This window comes from Cupressus sempervirens, chromosome 1 (genome assembly GCF_028749045.1).
Source record: "Cupressus sempervirens isolate cs-2001-9-10 chromosome 1, ASM2874904v1, whole genome shotgun sequence".
In the NCBI taxonomy this organism is placed as follows: Eukaryota; Viridiplantae; Streptophyta; class Pinopsida; order Cupressales; family Cupressaceae; genus Cupressus; species Cupressus sempervirens.
In genome coordinates this window covers 105230761-105251470 of record NC_143118.1, presented here as the reverse complement: position 1 = coordinate 105251470, position 20710 = coordinate 105230761, and the positions used below count along the sequence as shown (strand labels likewise).

The 20710-nt window shown below is 33.8% G+C and overlaps 1 protein-coding gene across 1 annotated transcript; it reads left to right on the top strand.

Annotated features, from left to right (window-relative positions):
* The first annotated feature begins 1747 nt into the window (after positions 1-1747).
* LOC149576437 (EG45-like domain containing protein) lies at positions 1748-2776 on the top strand. Its single transcript, XM_089815828.1, has 2 exons — positions 1748-1865; positions 2478-2776. Exons 1-2 carry the CDS (start codon positions 1748-1750, stop codon positions 2774-2776), a joined length of 417 nt encoding a protein of 138 aa, XP_089671954.1.
* The last annotated feature ends 17934 nt before the right edge of the window (positions 2777-20710 follow it).

The following is a 20710-nucleotide window of genomic DNA, read 5'->3' as shown; positions in this document are numbered from 1 at the left end:
GCATCCTTGGTATTTTGGTGAATTTGAAAGTTGAAATCATCCATAACGTAAAAAATAAAATAATAAGTGATTTCCTTCTTATGATAAGTTTGAAGTACTCACATTTATTTTACTTATCTCTAAAATCATTTATTTTTTGGAGATCTCCCTATGTTCAAATGATTTCATATGGAATGTGGGGATGCCGGCTGGTGGCCCTAAAATTCTATGGCATTAGATATTACAGGGCTCATATGATCAGCATTAAACATTAAATGATTAAGCAATAAATGATTGAGCAAAGCCATTGAATTAAACTAAAATGTTTGTTTTTGTAATGAAGAAAAGAAACATGCACCCACATGCTTCGACTAATTATGTACCAACAAATGCTTTGACTATAACTGAGCACTACCACATGTAATACAAAGGTGACATTATTTGTGATCTACTTGGTTTGTTCAAGGGATTTCAAATAGAGATGAAATATATGCATACAATACCTAGGTTAGTTGTGGAGAAGTATATAGATATAAATTTCTTTATGGTTGAAACTAATTTGGCATGCATGGAGGTTATTCATTAAAGTGTAAATATTTAGTGATACAATAAATGCTACAAAAACTTTAAAATGTGGAATTGTACGAGTTAGTGCCAAGAAATTGATTTGATCCTCAAGACATTGCTGGAACTATTGAAAATTGTAGCCTGGTGATGAAATTTATGAGAAGAATTTACCATGAGTATCAAGAGGTATCAGTAAAAGATGCAATTGCATCCATTTCACGTTTTAAAACAAGAGCATCAAAAAAATTATCCAAGCCTTCACCCTGCATTATATCTTCAATAGGATGATGAGTTATCCCAACTCGGTGATCTGTTACACGCCCCTGAGGAAAATTATATGTTACAAATTCCAATCACACTTGACACTAATCCTGAGGATAAAGAGCACAATAAAAACAACTTCATGGCCAATGAGGTTAGTAATTTAGAAATTTAAGAGATTATGACAAAGGTGACGCATGAGGCTGAATACATTGAAGATGATGTGCTGAACAACGAAAAGAAGGAGATATAACAGAGATACAACCTTACTATTTCGACAGAGGTTACACTGAAGCTACCAAATGCTGCTGGAACTCAAACAGTAAAATGCTAATGGCACGTAATCTTCAAACCCTTCCTCTGCATGTAATGGCACCACAAAATGCAATATATGACAAACATTAACCGCACAGCCTTTCTTTCAGTCACACAAGATTGAAATTAGGGCGTGGTAAAGAGCTTGTTTTTTATTTTGGGAAAGTGTAAGTTCATGTTGGTCAAAATTTCGACCAACACGGGCTTCTAGTTAAAAAAATTATATACATTTCCTACATCAAATGACCAATTTGACCCCATTTTTTTAGATGGTCAAAAATTTTGGTCTAAAAATGGGGTCAAATGTACTAGTGGAAAGACAATCCTTGACTTTTCCACTTATTTGTAAGGTCCAAAGAGCCTAGAGGACGTGTTAGACACGTTTATATGGTGGTCACAAGCATGGAATTGAATGATATATTCACAAGTCAAGTCAATGGCTTTTAATGACTCAAAGGTTCCACGTTGCTCAATTCATTTGTTTATCCACTTCCATCATGGCATCCCAAATCATCATGTATTCTCCACAAAGCTGCAATAGTTGAATGGAATCTTAATGAAATTGACCATTATTTCACTCTATTCAACAACTTTGTAATGGACGCTCTATGCAACTAAGCTTTGAATGGACATGGTGATAGAAATGAGAACCATCACAATTCTATGGAGTTTCTTTGCAATTGCAATTTACAGGTGCTTGGGAGATGTGGGCACGCCTACTTTTTATTCTCCTCCTTATGTTTGTAAGTTCTACTACTCTCTACTTCTCTCCTGGCTTTTGATTCAATTCATTTATTGTTGTCTTTGAAACTTTGAGTTTTTCAAATCAGAGATCTATAGATCTATTTGGATGATGAATCATCAAGTATGATTTGAATACTGATATTAAAAACTTTGGATCTACTATTTTGGATGTTGATTGTACAATGTGATTTCAAATATAGATACTCAAAATCAAGCATCTAACTTTTTTGATAATGAATCATAGAACGTTGTTTGAAACCAGGTTATGAAAATTAGAGATCTTGGATCATAGAATGTGATTTTGAAATGTCGATATCAAAATCAAGCGTCAAAATTTACTATAATGAATCATAGAACATGATTTGAAATTTGTTATTTCATTTGAAGCAAGGTTCTAAAAATTAGAGATCTTAGATCATAGAGTGCGATTTTGAAATGATGATATCAAAAATTAATTGCTTACATTCTGATAATAAATCCATAGTGTGGGACTTGAAATGTCATGGGATCTTGAAATGAGAATGATAGACTTAGATATTGTAAAGATTTGGTAAGTAATTTAATCACTAGATTCATATTGGAATGTTTTGTGAAACAAAATTTTTTGGCAGCCTCAGAATGCTATGGGAATGATGAAAAGCAGTTTCTAGCTAGAAATCTGTTTGCAGCAGTGAATGATGCAATTTGGGACAATGGAGCAGCTTGTGGGAGACAACATAGTGTAAGATGTCTTAGTGGTACAAATCAAATCTCACAAAATCCATGCTCAGACAACACCAATTCCACTATTGTCAAGATACTCCATTATTGCTCTTCTAACTGCAATGGAATACTCCAACTCTCTGCTGATGCCTTCAGAGATATTGCTACTTCCACAACACGGACAATCAATATTGAATATGATCAGTAAGTCTATATTTAACTTTTAATTTGGTCATTCTTCTTTAAAATAAGATGTGGGCCTATTTATTATTGACTAGTCTCCTCCCAATTCACCCAAATTAGAGTTGGGGGTTGGGTTATAGACATTTCAAACCTATAAAACAATAAAAGAAAACACTAATCTTTGACCTAGAATTCTCTCAAGTTGCTAAAATTGGTAGCTTTCAATGATTATTGACTTTGATGTGTTCTATTGCAGAGTATAATAGCATCAAGTTCTATTGCAAAAGTGTTAGGAGACACTTCTGTTTAAGGTTGCCATGAATTGGGGAATTAAAGGTCAAAAACATTGTGTAAAGAGAATTATTGTATAAGCATCTTATTTATTCCATTTTATGTATCACACAACTTCTGTAATAACATTAATATTGATTGTAGCCCATTCCAACATTATCACATTCATTGTGATTGTCTATTGCAAATGTTCCTTATCATTATATGTGGAATAGTGTAAACTGATTGTTGATATATATTCGATTAATCTTAATTTCCTCTAAAAAATTTATTTTGGAAGATGAAATAATAAAAGAATGGAAGATCCCATAGGTGTGATAGTGGAATAAAATTTAAAATCCTACAAAGAGGGAGTGGAGATACAAATTCCCATCTCCAAAGAATTTGTCAGAACCAAACCCAATTGTGTGGAATTGATAATTTGTTCTTGGAAATTCCTAGTTCAAGTGATAAGTCATGGCCTTCTATAGAGAGTTTTCTTTGTTAGATCCAAAACAATTTGGGTAACATCGTCAAGTTTATGGTATTCCTGACTGTTTTAAGAAGGATACAACTAGTAGAAATTATTGAGGGTTTCCATGGATGATGGATGGCACTAGAATTTATCTAAGAGATTGGGAACCAAATATCTAATAAAACATACAATTTTCAACCTTGATATGGATATTCGAATTGAAATTCGCCCCATCTAGATGCATGAAGTCAGCAATATAATACCACAGTGTAGTAAGGGGAACATTGATGTAGAGAAATCTCAAGGAAAAATAATGGAGATGCTTACAAATATTTTCATGGGAGGGTAAACTTTATAATGTTACATCATTAGTCATAATCTTGACAATTAGTGACAATTAGTGATATAGTGAAAGGAATAATTGGACAACAGAACATAAAGTGACCTTTCAGATGAATGATCTATTCAAATGGATGGCCTTTGTCTAAATTGATAAGAAATGAATGGCCTATTGTAAATTGATAAGGAGCATGTAATGTCTTGACTTTTATACCACTCAATTACTGAATAATAAATGAAGGTAAACTATTTTTCCATTTCACAAATATGATAAGCATGTCACTGTTCATATTTGCACATAATGTATTGAAACTAAGCAACACTATGATCTAGCTACTATGACACCTCTCTCAGGTAGCCGACAGAAATTAATCTATTAAGTTATAACTATTTTTTTCCTTAAAATTTTATACAACGCTATTGTACACAATGCGGAAGCAATATGAAACATACACATTAAGCAATGCAAATATAGTTTTGATTATTGAAAGCTTCCTTACTGTTCCGACAGAGGTTGCATTGAAGTTGTCAAATGCTATTGGCACTGGCAGTAAAACACTATTGGCACATAATCTTCAAACCCTTCCTCTGCTGGCACCACAAAATGTAGTAAACGATAAATATTAACCACACATCCACAACCTTTCTTCTGGTCGCGCGGCAAGATTGAAATTAGGGTGCGGCAAAGAGCTTTTTTTGGATTTTGACATAGTGTAAGTTCATGTTGGTTGAAATTTAAACCAACACGGGCTTCTAGTTAAAAAAATTATATACGTTTCCTTGCATAAAATGACCAATTTGACCCCATTCTATTAGATGGTCGAAAATTTTGGTCTAAAAATGGGATCAAATGTAGCATACTAAATCACACACTTGAACACATCATTCTAACACTTTGTCCTATCTATAACAAAGTGTACACATGCCAATAATGCCTCAGTCAACTATACATACAAAAATTGTATCTTCTCCACCAAATATACTATAAGTATGAATGTCATAGCTTCATCTTAAAGATTTTCCTTCTTCATACTAAAGATATCTTTCCATAAATGGAAGCATTCAATATTTACCTTAGCAAAATTTCCAAAAATATCTACCTTTGGCATTGATGGCAACATATGGGAAAATTGGCCAAGTCCAAAAAACTTACAACATCAAAACTTTACAAAATTGACATAAACAAAATTTCAAAAAATTTCAAAACTTGTGGGTCACAATATTTAAACATCTTTCTTTATATCTCCAAATATAATTCATAACTCCCCCCTTATATCATAGATCTATTTGATATATTAATCCCCCCATCTTATATCACATATGTACCTATATACAATTTTTCTCATCCCTCCCCCTTTGACATCAATGAAAAAGGTGTTATAAACATATATAAAATTCAAAATTTTGATCATTACCTCTACATTAGGTAAATAGTTGTGCCATACAATCATCAAAACTGATTTAAGGCTCTTGAAGTTGTTCTCCCATGAATCTCTAACTCCTTTTGATATGTTGAGAAGGGCACAAAGTCCATAGGATGCAATTTGAACTTCATTCAAGTATGAGTAGAAAAAACTTTTCAAAAGACATCTTGGCCTTAAGACATTCCTCAACTAGCCTTTCTAGAATTTATATTTTTAAAGATAGTTTTTCTCTAAGAAGTGACAATATTTTAGCAATTCCCACTTCACTAATCTCTATAAGACTTATGTCATCATAAGTCTTCCAAATCCTTGTCTCAATATCTTCAATATTCTAATTGGGATGCTAAAGCTAATGTAACAGTGCTTCAAGTTCTTCATGCTTTTTCTTTAGCTCTTCATCTTTGTCTTTGGTGAATTTATATGTTAGTGCACATGTGGCATACAATGCCTTTCCTTCTTGTTCACATGTGCTTAGCTCCTTGATGCAAGTATAAGGAGCTCCAAGTTCATTTCTAATGTTTTGACAGAAAATGTCAAAAATTTGAGCATCATGTTTTGTCTAAGCTTGAATGGATGAAATGTTAGAAATATTTGTCAGCTCATCATCAAAAGCTTGAACTACAACTTTTGTTCTGACCATTGGCTCTAGTTCAATCAAGTTTATAGTTAATGTACTTTGAAGTTTCTCTGTGACTTCAATTAGAGATATTTGCAAGCTCTTCACCTTCCTTTTTTTGTCAATGATGTTTCTTAGTGATGAGATCGATTTAGTCTGATCATCATAATCTAAACCTATTAGTGTTGCAAGGGTGAGGGGTGTCCTAGAAGAGATAGGTACACTTGCCTTCTTTTCTTCTTCCTCCTTTTAATTCTTCTCCTCTTTTTCTTGTCTTTTATGCTCTTCTTCATTCTTCTTGTCTTCCTCTTCCTTCCTCTTTTTCTCTTCCTCTTCCTTCTTTTACTTTTTGATGTAGGAGCATCTTTCATCATGAAAAAGTGGGTGTGATCAAAATCATATTTAAGAAAAAAAATTTAAAAAAATTGGAGAGAGAAAGTGATAAAAATTAGAGGAATAAAAAAGGGAAAAACAGGTGAAAGAGGAATTTCTATTTTCAAGGTGCATAGATGGCATAAATGAAAAATAAGAAAATGGTTTTCATTTCATTTATTGAGGTGTGTATGCAACATCTTAGAAGTTTGTTGAAAATTCTTTGAATCATGCATTTAATATTTGTTGTCATCCACAAAGGAAATTTAATTTTCTAATTGGCCACATAGTGGTGCTTAGTTGTATTTGGGTGGGAATTTAATATTTTTTTTAAGGTAGTTGTATTTACCTTTTATCCCACATTGGTTGTGTTTGTAACATCATTGATTGTAAGTGCTTATATAAGAAAGGATTATGAGCATTTATACTCAAGCTTTTCAAGTGTCAGCTCTTGTAGTGAAGCTCTTCTTTGTCTCTTCATGAAACTCTTGGTGTGAAGAATCTTCTTATCGAAGCTCTTATTTGGGATTTATCTTATGTTGAAGCATTTGTAAACTTCTTTTGGAAGAAGTCATATCTATGATATCATATTATTGATGTTGTAAGAATTTTCAAGTATAATAAAAGCATACTTTGTGAAACATTTTGTCATCTCTTTGTCTCCATATTTTTATGTTCTTAGTTGTGAGCTAGTAAGGGTAGTGTTCCTGTTCATCGAATGGTATCAAAGCAGAAGTTCCCAAGTGTGTGAATAGCTCATCGAATGTGAGGTAGTTTGCATCAGGACCTTGGGTTGGGTGATGTTTTTTCAAGAAGTTCTTGAGTGTGTAGATAGATCATTGATTACAAGGTAGTTTGCATGAGGATCATGATTTTAGTTAAGTGTGTAGATAGATTGTCGATTGTGAGGTAGTTTGCATGAGGTTCTTGTGTTGCAAAAAAAATTTCTTATGAAGACTTGAGCATGGAGAAGAGAAAGAAAAAGATGAATTTTGTGATTGGAAGGATTTTGAGGATTCCTAGACTTGAGAAAATTAGAGCAAGAAATCAAGAGGCATTGTGAGTTATATTCTTTGATTTGTAGAAGAAAGTGAATGAATTAGAAGCAGATTTGTGAAAGAGAAGAACATATCACTAGAAAAGATATGTTGGCAATTCCTTGGATGTTGAAAAGGAAGAAGATCTAGTGGAGTATCACACATGTCTTACAAAAGAAGATAAAGAGGATGAAGGTACATATATTTGTGAATCTAAAGTTGAAGAAGATGAAAGAGAAGAGGAAGAGCATGAAGATGACTACATATGTGAGATAGATGAAGATGATTTGAAGACTATAGTTGTTAAGAAAGAGTACAATGTCTTGTTTTGATATCAAGCAAGTGAAATAGTTATATGCCTTGATGAAGACATGGAAGAATAAATGAAAGATGAATATGTGAACGAGGTAAATCTTTATGAACCATGGGATGTTGAATTTTAGATGAATTTGGATGATTAAGGTTTGAATGAGGATCTTGTTAGAGATGTGTGGTATACAAGGAAGATTAGTATGGTGTTGATGAGTTTATTATAGGCATGCTAAATTCAATAAGATTAGAAGAGGAAGAGATTATAATTTGATAGAGTTCATTGTAGAGGAGTATTTCTAGTAGCAAACACTTGTTCTAGCTAGATGTTGGAAAAGAAGAAAGAAGGAAATATATCAACAACAGATACTTGTTCCATCTTTTTTGGAAGAAGAGAAAAAAAATGTCAGTAGTGGCTACATCATTTTGTGAATCTATATTCACAATTTTTTTTCCTACCATGGGTGTATGATGCAAGAGCATCTTGCACCTTGCATTTTTTTTCTTATATATATATATATATAAGAAAGTGACACAAATTAAAGGAAAAATTAAAAAATAAAAAAATGAAAAAAGAGGGGAAAGAGGAATTCTTATTTTCAAGGTGCATAGGTTGAATAAATTAAAAAATAAGAAATGGTTTTCATTTCATTTATCGAGGTGTGTAGGTGGCATCTTAGAAGTTTGTGGAAAATTCCTTGAATCATGCATTTAGTATTTGTTGTAATCCACAAAGGTAATGCAATTTTCTAATTTTCCACATGGTGGTGCTTAGTTGTATTTGGGTGGGAATTTAATATTTTTTATAAGGTAGTTGTATTTACCTTTTATCCTACATTGGTTGTGTTTGTAACATCATTGATGGTAAGTGCCTATATAAGCAATGTTTTTGAGCATTTGTAATCAAGCTCTTCAAGTGTAAGCTCTTGTAGTGAAGCTCTTCTTTGTGGAAGTTCTCTTGGTGAAGCTCTTCGTGTGAAGACTCTTCTTGTGGAAGATCTTATTTGCAAGTTCTCTTATGTTGAAGCATTTGTAAACTTCTTTTAGAAGAAGTCATATCTATGATATCATATTATTGATGTTGTAAGAATTTTCAAGTCTAATAAAAGCGTGCTTTGTGAAGCATTTTGTCATCTCTTTGTCTCCATTTTTTTACATTCTTGGTTGTGAGTTGGTAAGGGTGGTGTTCCCCTCCATCACTTTTCTTCTTCCTTTTCCCTATGATTTTTTTCCTTTTTCTTTCTTTTTTCCCCCTCCTTCCTTTTTTTCTATTCATATATAGCCTCTTCTTCTTCTTCTTCTTCTTTATTTTTGTTCTCTTCTTCCCTTATTCTTTTTTCTTCTTCTTCCTTCTTTTTCATCTCTTCATCTTCTTCCTTTGAGTTAGTTTAGTTGGTCAAATTGCTAACATTGGTGCAAAAATTCTTAAAAGGATCTTCAGAAGTGTTGATAGTCACCTTCATGCTGTCAATCTACATTGTGTCCTTTCCAATGGTGACCTATGGTGTTGCTGCTACCTTATTTTGATTTTTCATCATTTGTACAATGAATTTTTTCTTTCTCTTCATTGACTTCTTGATAATTACCTCCCATTATCAATATGACTCTTGTCTTGTTCTTAAGATAAGGTTCATGAATCTTCTCTAGGTTGGCTAAGTGTTCATATTGGAAGGATTATTGGGAAACAAGATATGCTCTTGCTTGTGACTCATCCTATCTAAATTGAGTAGTTTTAGTAGAGACAAAGTGTTAATTGGTTAGAACTAATGTTATAGAAAGGATGAGTAGTTGTGTAGTTAACAAAAGGTATAAAACATAGAAAGTAAGATATGGTTGAGTGTACAAGCTAAGATATGATCTCAAGAAGATTTTTCAAAGAAAAAAAAGTTATTGGTAAACAAAGACAATTTATGAATTTGTGGTAGATACCCATTTAATGCCAAGTGTAATTTGAAATGATTTAAGGATTGTAACCAAGATTTTGAGTACAATTTGATCATGAAAAGTGTCCAAAGTGATTTGAAGAGTGATTTGACAATAATTTGAAGTGCAAAAAGAATTTCTTGAAGTGTGAAGTTTCAGAAGCCCTAAACTTGACTTTTAAGGTATTTTACAGAGCTCAAATTGAGTTTTCAATGCATATAGGTAGAGATACAATGGATAGATAGTCAGTTTATGATGTTAGTGAAAGGCCAAGATATGTTTTCAAGAAATATCCATTTGTTTCTCTTATGGATGATCTATTAGGGACATTTTCACAAGTCCCGTAGAATGTGCTTCACATAGAAGATATTAGAAGTTATATTCACTACAAGATTAAGAGTATGCGATATGAGGATATACACAAGAACTTAGGAGTAATGGTGTAATAATGACCTAACTTTGAAATTTGAGTATGTGCACCTAAATGAGATGATCCTAGTGAAGTATATGTTTTATACTGAGTTTGACAACCATGATTAGACTTGAATCATTTTGAGTAGGTTAGATGATGAAATGTTTTGGTTAGGAGATGCACATGTCATAATTGATAATGACCTAATTCACAAGGTCACAAGACTAAGTAATGAGGGATGCAAGCTTGTAAATGAAAAGAATGTAAGGAAGATGGTTGAAACAAACCTAAATATAAGATTTAATGGAAGAAACATGAAAGTTGAGACAATTCAAGACACAAGAGTAAAGTTATTGAGTAAGATCTTAGGATACAAGTGTAACCATGGTTCAAGGGTTAACTTAGTGCCAGTGAGATTCTTACACATAGCTTATGTAATGGAAATTTAGGGAAAAAAAGTGAATCTATGTGAGATATAATTACTAGACAACATTGTAAAACTCAAGAAGACTAAGAATGCCGTCTTTAGATTTGAGTATTTATTAGCTCATTTGTTTTTTGTGCATCAAGGAAGTTCCTAAGATGATAAATTGGGAAATTAATGAGTGCATAATGAAGATGGTAACTCAGTGTTATAGGGATAAGTTGGAGAATGTCAGAGATAGTTGTAAGGAAAGTTAGGTGTGGAAACAACTTCCTACACTAATCTCTTAAGAGAAGTATGGTGCAAATCCTATTAAAATATTTTACACTTACAGATTCAATATCATGTAAACAACAATATTTCAGCCAACCAAGCATAAAGAAAATAGATAGGGAAAGAAACACATAACACAAAGATTTTCTAGTGGGGAAAAACCTTTCGATAAAACAACCCCACCCCTCCAGAACCTGTACAATGTATTATCTTCAACACAAGGTTACAATACAATTGCAATGCAATTCAACAACGACAATAGAAGACACCAGTAGCAACTTGCAGTACCAACAATACACTTTCTCGCATGCCACCTCTTCGCAACCCTAAAAATGCTTATAACATGCACTTCACTTTTAGGGCTACTCCCAAAGGTAATCATATTAGGGTTTTACCATTCTTCGAGAAAATAGGAGTGTACACTATTGGGGTAGAGTCTACAATACTAAAATTTATCAATTGCCACATGTCTTCACCTATCATTGAATCTTCCTGACATAGCTCTTACGTGTCATAGGAATCTATCATAACTGTTTTAGTGATGATCTCCTTATACACAATTCAAGATGCCAACACATCAACATTATTTGAAAGAAATAAATTTTACAAAATAAATAATAAGAATATGAATTATCCAAGGTTGAGACACCTTATTCCTAACATTCTCCCACTTGTCAAACACCTTCTAAGAGCAACAGGAACATAACAGAAACTAACCGCTATAGGCCAAAAGGCCCATTGACTCTAAACACCATTTGAACTTCTTAGTGCCCGCTAGTTTCATTAATGCATCTAAAACATTCTTTAGAGTATCTACCTTCTCCAAATTTACCTTTCCATCTTCCACCATATCTCTCACAAAGTGAAACTGCACATTAATGTGCTTCATTCTGGCATGGAAAGTTGGACTCTTCGCAAGGCAAATAGTGCTCTGACTATCACACCAAATAGTAATTTGTTCTACATCAACACCAACATCAGAACACAATCTCTTAAGTTGAATGGCTTCCTTACAAGCATGAGTAGGAGCCATGTATTGAGCTTCTGTAGTGGAAAAAGAAACCACAGGTTGTCGCTTGCTCATCCAATTGATGGCACCACCAAACATAGTGAACACATAAGCACTGGTGGATCTCCTGCAGTCAATATCACTTGCCCAATTTGAATCTACAAACCCATGAATACAAATTGAATGCAAAAATCTAGAAGAGTTACCATGATAACATATGGAGTAATCTGATGTACCCCTCAAATATCTAAATGCTCGCTTAACTGCATCCCAATGTACCTGTCCAAGATAAGCGATAAACTGACTCAGGACTCCCACTGCTTGGGCAATGTCTAGTCTAGTACAGACCATAGCATACATAAGACTACCAACTATACTAGCATAAGGTACTCTACTCATGTCCTCCACCTCACTAGGAGATTTTGGACAATCATCTATAGATAACTTTTCTCCCACAAAAATAGGAACACATAGTGGTCTACAATCTGCCATGCTGAACCTATCCAACACAGACTTCACATACTTACTTTGACTCAACCAAAGTTTTCTGTTAGACCTGTCTCTATTGATTTCCATACCCAAGATGTACCTAGCTTCCCCAAGATCTTTCATCTCAAACTATGCTGACAACTAAGATTTAAAATCAGAAATCATACCCTTACCCTTCCCAAACAACAACATATCATCAACATATAATGCAACAATAAGAAGGCAATAATTTTCAACTCTAAAATAAACACAATGATCTGATTTCGATCTTACAAATCCAATTGACAACACAAAGGCATCAAACTTAAGGTACCACATCCTAGGAAATTACTTCAAACCATATAGCAATTTCTTTAATATGCAAACTAAGGATTCTTTACCTTTAAAAATGTAGTGCTTAGGCTGTGACATATAAATCTCTTCCTCCAAATCATCATGAAGGAAAGCTATCTTCACATCCATCTGTTCTATCTCTAAATCATATGATGTAGCAAGAGATAACAAAAATCTAATGGATGTCAAATTTGCAACAGGAGAGAATATTTCACCATAATCTATTCCCTCTACCTGTGAATACCCCTTTGCAACCAATCTAGCTTTGTACCTTTCAAAATTGCCATCTGCACAAAATTTCTTCTTGAACACCCATTTACAGCCAACAGACTTTCTCGCTTTAGGAAAAGGTACAAGGTCCCAAGTTTTTTTTTCTCTAATGAAGCCATCTCATCACCCATAACCTCAATCTAGGAACCTGCATCTTCCATGCCCATGTAGACACCTAAAAACCTTTAGAAAATAAAGTATTTTTATTTTCTGAAAAATTCCTAATGACATCATCATTTATTAATTAATTAATTATTTAATTAATTAATTTATTTTTATGCCATTAAATCCCTTTATCTTAATTAAAAATATTTTTTTAAGGAATCCCTCCCAAAAATGTTTAAATCTTATTTAAACATTATGTCCTTATTTATTAATTATTTAATTAATAAATTGACCAAAAAACCCAAAATAAATATTAAAAAAAAATTTAATTTCCTTAAGACCACTAACCTCTTCCAAAATCTTCTAATTCTTCTTTAATTTTTATTAAAGGCTAATCCCATCATTTCCTACCCCTAATCCCAACTCAAAATTTTTAATTAAGATTAAATATTAATCCTCATGTTTATTAAAAAAGTTTTAATAAATATCTCCTCAACCCAAACCCTTGAAATAAATAAAGCTTTATTTATTTCCTAAAAATCTAATTTATCCTCATCCTAAGAAGTTCTAGACTCTTCTAGAAAGTCTTCATCCTCATCCTAGGAAGTTCTAGACTATTCTAGAAAGTCTTTATCCTCATCCAAAGTCTAGACTCTTCTAGAAGATGTCTTTAAACCTAATCCTAATCCCCTCCTAACCTTGTCACATTCTCTAAACATGGGTTAAGACTTACTAACCCAAGGCAAAGTTAACAAATATCTCCTCCTTCACCCACCCTCATTAAATTCCATCCACTTGCCTATCCCTAAGCTAATCCTAAACCATCCTAATCCATCCTCTAATCATTTGCACAATCCTAAGCAAGCTTAAAACCCTCCTAATCAAGCCCAAGTCTAAATTTCTCTCATCTCCCTCAAAATATCTCAACCATAAAACTTTATGAAGCCCACTAGGCCATAAATGACTCTTTCAAGCCCTTTTATTGCTCTTACAAGCCATTATGAGGGTCTTTATGAAGATTTTATCCCTTGAGCCTCCTTTGTTGACTCATCCTTCCCCTTTCCTCCATCCTCTCACCATGTGACATGTCTCACTCCTTGATTGGCTGTAAGGAAGCACAATCCATGTGCTCTCCTCTCACGCAATTTGAGCCCTCCATGAGCTTTTTCCCATCCTTGCATCTTAGCCCTCAATCCCTCAAGCCTCTTGCCTATAAATTGGATCCTCTCCCAAGCCATTTTAACACAATCCATGAAGTAAAGTCATAATGCCATTTTAAGAAGCCATTTTACATCAAAAACATACACTCACACCCAAATTCCAACTCCATTTGAAGCCCTTTTTGAAGCATAAGCTTGAGCATACATCCTATCTGTTTAGACAAAGCAACTCAACAAGAGAGCTTCTCATTGAGAGAGCCCATTAATGGCTCATATTCTCAATTGAGAGCTCATCTTAGTCTATCTTGAAGTTTATGAATTTTGTTTAGTTTGTAGAAGCTTTATTTAAATTTGGTTTCTATTAGCATACTAACATTGCTCATATACAGCCTAAAGCTTCTTTCACAGATCTAGGCTCATCAGTGTTAGTAATGAAAGAAAAAGTAGAAACTGGAATCTAACATAGAATAACCAAACCTTTATGGTTGCTTTCTTTCTCTTTCAAATCTCCTCAAGGGTTGCGGTTGAGGTTGTTCTTCCTCTTCTTTTGAACTATTAGAGCTGCTAGAGCTCTCCTCATCATTAGACTCAACATGGTCTCTCTATTCAGTCTTCTCAAGGGTAGGAGGCAACTGAACAACATCTTTTTCCTTTTCTTTTTCATCTGGTTGTAGCACAATAAGAGAAGATGTTAGGTCTCTAAAAATAACATTTCTACCATACAACACCTTACTAGTCATAGGATCCCAAAGCTTGTATTCTTTCACACCAATATTGTATCCAATGAAAATACATTTAACAACTTTGTTTTCCAACTTAGAGCTTTTCTCCTTTGGGACATGTGCATAAGCTTCACAACCAAAAACACAAAGATGTCTAATTGAAGGCTTCTTGCCAGACCACACCTCCATGGGTGTCTTACCAACAAGGGCTGATGTAAGAGATCTGTTAACCAGATAGCAAGTAGTGGCCACAATTTTAGCCCAAAACCTTTGTTCTAAACCAACTCCACTAAGCATACTCCTAGCCTTCTCCATCAGTGTCCTATTCATTCTCTCTGCAACTCCATTTTTTTGTGGGTTATAAGAAGTTGTCTTATGCCTCTCGATACCTTATTCTTTATAGAATTGTTCAAACTCTGCTGAGCAAAACTCACCACCATTGTCAGTTCTCACACACTTAATCTTCTTACTAGTTTGATTCTCTACAAGGGCTTTAAATTCATTGAATCAACTAAAGACTTGTGTCTTACTTTTAAGGAAATAAATCCATGTCCTTCTACTATAATCATCTATGAAAGATACAAAAAATATAGACTTGGAGATTGAAGGAACTTTTACAGGACCAAATACATCAGAATGAATAAGATCCAAAACATTAGAAGATTTGTGAGAACTAGAGTAAAATTGAACACGATTTTGTTTACCATAGACACAGTGTTCATAGAAGTCAAACTCAAGAGTGCAATCATTTAACCCCTCAACGAGATTTTTTATCTTTCAAGGTTATGAGACCCTTTTCACCAATGTGACCAAATCTCATATGCCACACCATTGTCTTTTCTGTAGGAAGCTTACCTTCCAAAGTGTTTGCATTTCCATTGGAACCAATAACCACATAATTCTTCACTGCTCGTTCAGATGGTGAGGATGAAGAACTATTACATAGAGGAATACATGCATCTAGCTGAAATAAGGTACCTCTCCTAGTACCCCTTGCAAGCACTATCAATCCTCTCATCATCTTGCATCCTTCTTTCAAAAAAACAACTTGCACACCTACATCATTCAACATACTTATAGATAATAGGTTTCATGCCAAACTTGGAATGTACATAACTCCATTGATTCCCTTTACTCATCCATTAGGAAATTAGATAGTGACCTTTTCATGTCCAACTATCTTTAGGTGAGAATCATCACCCAAGTACACCTTTCCACCATCCAACTCTTCATATTTTGAGAACCAATTTTGATGAAAGGTCATATGAAAAGATGCACCCAAGTCAGCCAACAACACATCATCAGATGCATGGGCTGCCAAAGCTGTGATGAATGCATCACCATCTTGTTGAGATCTTTCTGAAGCTGAATCTGAAGCTTTCTTCTTCTTCTTTAGCTCTTTTCAATATTTACAAAAGTGCCCAAGCTTATCACAGTTCCAAAATTTTACCTTGTACTTATTGGAAGTCTTTGACTTCCCACGGGATTTGGATCTACCCTTATTGTTAGACTTATTGTCATTTTTCTTCCCTCTTTTCGTAGATCTCCCACAAACAGCAAGGGCTTCTTTTTCTAAAACGAAAGCCTTTCTCTACATCTCCTCTGATAGTAGTGAAGACACCACATCATCCATTTTAAAAGTGACTAATGTGCTTCTGAGACCCATCACAAGATGGTCCCATGAATCTGGTAAAGAACACAAAAGTGTGTAGCAACAATCCTCCTCCTCTAACTTGACACTAGCTGATGTCAGCTATATAGCTAGTAGATTAAATGCATTTAAATGATCTATTAAGGATCCACCTTCCTCCATTCATAGAGAGTACAAATTATTCCTTAGGAACAACTTTTTCACTAGAGATTTGGCTTGATACATGGCCCCAAGTCTTTCCCACAAACTATATGCAGTTTTCTCATCTAGAACATTCATAAGAACTGCATTGTTTAAACAGAGTCTTATGAGACCCTTATCTTTATGGTCTTTGATATCCCAATCTTCTTGGGCTACAATTTTTGTTCTTGTAGCTCTTGAAGTCACTTCCCATAGGTCACGATCTTCCAACATGTCTTCCATCTTGAGTTTCCACAACTTGAAACTAGTGCCATTAAATTTCTCCATCTCCATTCTTCCATATGATAAACTCACCATCTCAATCTGCAAATAAGATTCAGGATGCTTTGCACAAGACTCCCACTCAGCTTGAGATTAGCTCAAAAAAACCTACCCAACAACTAGGATCAAAAGTTGATCAGGCTCTGATACCACTTGTAAGGAAACTCAGGTGTGGAAATAGCTTCCTACACTAATCTCTTAAGAGAAGTATGGTGCAAATCCTATTAAAATATTTTACACTTACAGATTCAATATCATGTAAACAACAATATTTCAGCCAAAAAAGCATAAAGAAAATAGATAGAGAAAGAAACACATAACACAAAGATTTTCTAGTGGGGAAAAACCTTTCAGTAAAACAACTCCACCCCTCCAAAACCTAAACAATGTATTATCTTCAATACAAGGTTACAATACACTTGCAATGCAATAAAACAGTGACAACAAAAGACACCAGTAGCAACTCATAGTATGAACACTACACTTTCTTCCATCACACCTCTTCACAACCCTAAAAATGCTTATAACATGCGCTTCACTTTTAGGGCTACTCCCAAAGGTAATCGTATTAGGGTAGAGTGTATAGTACTCAAATTTATCAATTGCCACATGTCTTCACCTATCATTGAATCTTCTTGACATATCTCTTACGTGTCATAGGAATCCATCATAACTATTTTAGCAATGATCTCCTTATACACAATTCAAGATTCCAACACATCAACATTATTTTCAAGAAATACATTTTACAAAACAAATAATAAGAATAGGAATTATCTAAGGTTGAGACACCTTATTCTTAACAAAAGTGACATTGATAGGATCATGAAGAATTTCTAGAGTGAGATGAAACAGTGGTACATAATACCTCATTCCATGGTGGAGAAGTATAAAGATGATTTATGTTTTATGGTGGAAATAGATAACACATGCATAGAGGTAGTTGAACCAAGGGTAAAATATATTGAGACGATGGGTTAAGAAATGAGTGCAAAACTCATTGAAGGGAATGCAAAGATTGTACTCCAAACATAATGGGATATTGAACTCCCTAGATGGGGTACCAATGATGAGAAAGTGAGAGAAGTTCACTGTGAACTTCACATCAGAGAAAGTAAGAAGAAAGTGGAGAAAATGATATAATTCATCCTTAAGGAGTTAGGCATGACTCAAGAAGAATTCAGTGAAGTTAAAGGAATTGCACTTGAAATGAAGGAAAGTGGGAAACCTAAGGTGATAGAAGAAACACCTATTATTATTGCAGAACCTTCCAGAGGTGTAAATATTGCTAAACTAGGTGCATAGGCACCTTATGTAGTAGTTGCACAAGTGCAACTAGTTAAATCTCAGAGGCACCTAGAGGTTAAGACACCTATTGCATAGAGAAAGTAAGAGTTATTGGTGAAGGTAAAGAAAAAACCTACATCATCCACAAGGAAAAGGGTTAAGTAGACCACAACTGGACCTGGTAAAAGAAGGAAAACTCTACAAGTTGGTGATTTTGATGATTCTAAGCATGAAATTGAGGATATACTAGTTGAATAAGCAATACAAGAAGGTAGGACTCTAGGAAGAAAGAAAGCATGGAAGACAAAGGTAAAAAACCTTAACATGCAAATTAGTAATGATTAGAATTTTTTATAATTGACCATGTATTATAGTTTGTATAATAACATGGATAGATGATAACTAGAAAATGCCATTGTGAGGAATATGATTTTGTGGAATAAGAGATTTGATAACATTCAAAATAAGATTCCATAAGACCTATGTAAGAAGTTACAAAATAGAAAGAAAAGAGTAATAGAGGAGGACACCAAGTTGAGGGAAATAATGATCAATAAATTATGCAAAGTGAACTCTAAGGAGGACTTTGATAGAATTTTGAAAGGTATTGAGTCCTTGCTGAGGAAGAAAAGAAGAGAAATTCTTCTGATGGGAGGAAATTATGAAGATGTGAGGAAGGAAATAGAGGAGGAAATTGTGAAATTCATGACCTTAGTACCTATAGTAGAAAAGGAGAGTGCATAGACAAAATCTAAGAGCACAATGTATGAACAAGTGAGTACACCTTTTAGTGGTGAGGAAGAAGTTGAGGAGACACAATAGGTACCCTTGCCAATCAACATAGTTATGGGTACTGAATCCATCCAAGTGGATAGTACACATGTAATAATGGATACAAAGGAGAACCCTTTTGCAAGGTATGGGACATCCATTTTTGACAATATCATAGCTTACTCAAGCTCTAGTGACAAAGAAGAAGAAAATAAATTGAAGAAATGGGATGAGGAGAGGAAGAAGGAAGAATAGAAGAAACAAGAAGAAGAAGAAAGAAAGAAGAAAGAGGAAGAGAAAAGGAAGATGACAAAATAAGTTTTTGAACTCAAGAAAAAGTGGAAGATTGTAATGCAAGAATCAACAGTCTTGCCCAATCTAAAACATGTGGAGTTAGACCTTGGGAAGGTAGTGTTTTAGTGTGAACCTGACATACCTTATGTAGCCCTAGATATTATACCTATTGCAGTGCCAAAAACTAACCCATCATTAGAAATTAAAGTACCATCAACATTATTTGATAATGCTGATGTTCAAAAGGGACCCATGAACTCATTGAGAAAATTATTTGAGAAGAATAAATCTATAAAGTCTTTGGAGAAGACTCTAATTAAAGTCTTGGAGTGGATGCAAAAGAAAGTTACCACAACTGTAGTTAGTCTAGATTTGTAGTCAAAGGCCAAGGAATTGGTAAAGATCTTGATGGAAAATTCACAACATTACCTAAGGTAACTTCAGTGCAAGCCCAAGTGAAGCATGATGCATAACTTTTTGATATAGCGTGCACAAATGTAAGGAATAATTTAAAGGAATTTGATGTATACATCAAGGAGTTGTGAAAACACATTGATGAAGGTAAGAAGTTGTATACACAATGTGCACTATCATACAAGTACCTAACAACTTTTGAGAATCAGATAAATGGTCAATTGAGTAATCTTGACACAATCACTATAAAGATACAACTCCTTGAGACCAACATTGAAGATTATAGAATAGAAGTGGAGAAGATTAATAATGTGATTAGAGGTTTGGAGTTTGCTAAATAAAATTATATAAAGATTCTCTATACTCTTAGATAAATATTGTCACCTAAGACCAACATTTTATAGAGTTTAACTAGAGGAATTCCTTGCTACACAAACTTCTTGTGATAATTTTTCTTAGACTAACTTGAGCATAGTTGAAGTGGTATCCTATGCACTATACATACTAATTAGTATTTTTGATATAGTGAAGGAGAATAGGAAGAAGGAATTGGAAAGACTAAAACTTGTATATGTAGATTGCTTTTTCAGAATATCAAGTTGATCAACAACATGCCACCTAATTTTTTTAATATAGTTTTGACACATTTGCAATTGATGTCAAAGGGGGAGTATTAATATGTACGGAAAATTGTATGATTTTAATCTATATGCAAGGGGGAGTATACTTATGTATCTATGTAAGGCATGACAAGGAATGTAATGATCCATCAAATCATGAATAAAATTGTTACGTTTTGAAGGCAATTTTTGTGTAGTTATTTTTATTTGTTTTTTAATGTATTACATTATTTTGGGACTTAGCTAATTTTTCCAAATATTTCCATGAATTCCAAAGGGGGAGATTGTTGACAATATGGTTAGTAAGATATCTTGATAGTTGTCATTTATGGCAACATATATTCAACATTTCATTTATGCATTTAGAGTTAGAAAATTTTCTAAGTGTTAGAAAGTTTACAACAACACAGAGACAAATATGAGGTGTACAGATGACACACTTCAAATTAGTTTATGCTTAGTTGAGGCTAGATTTATGAAAATATTACGATGATGTGG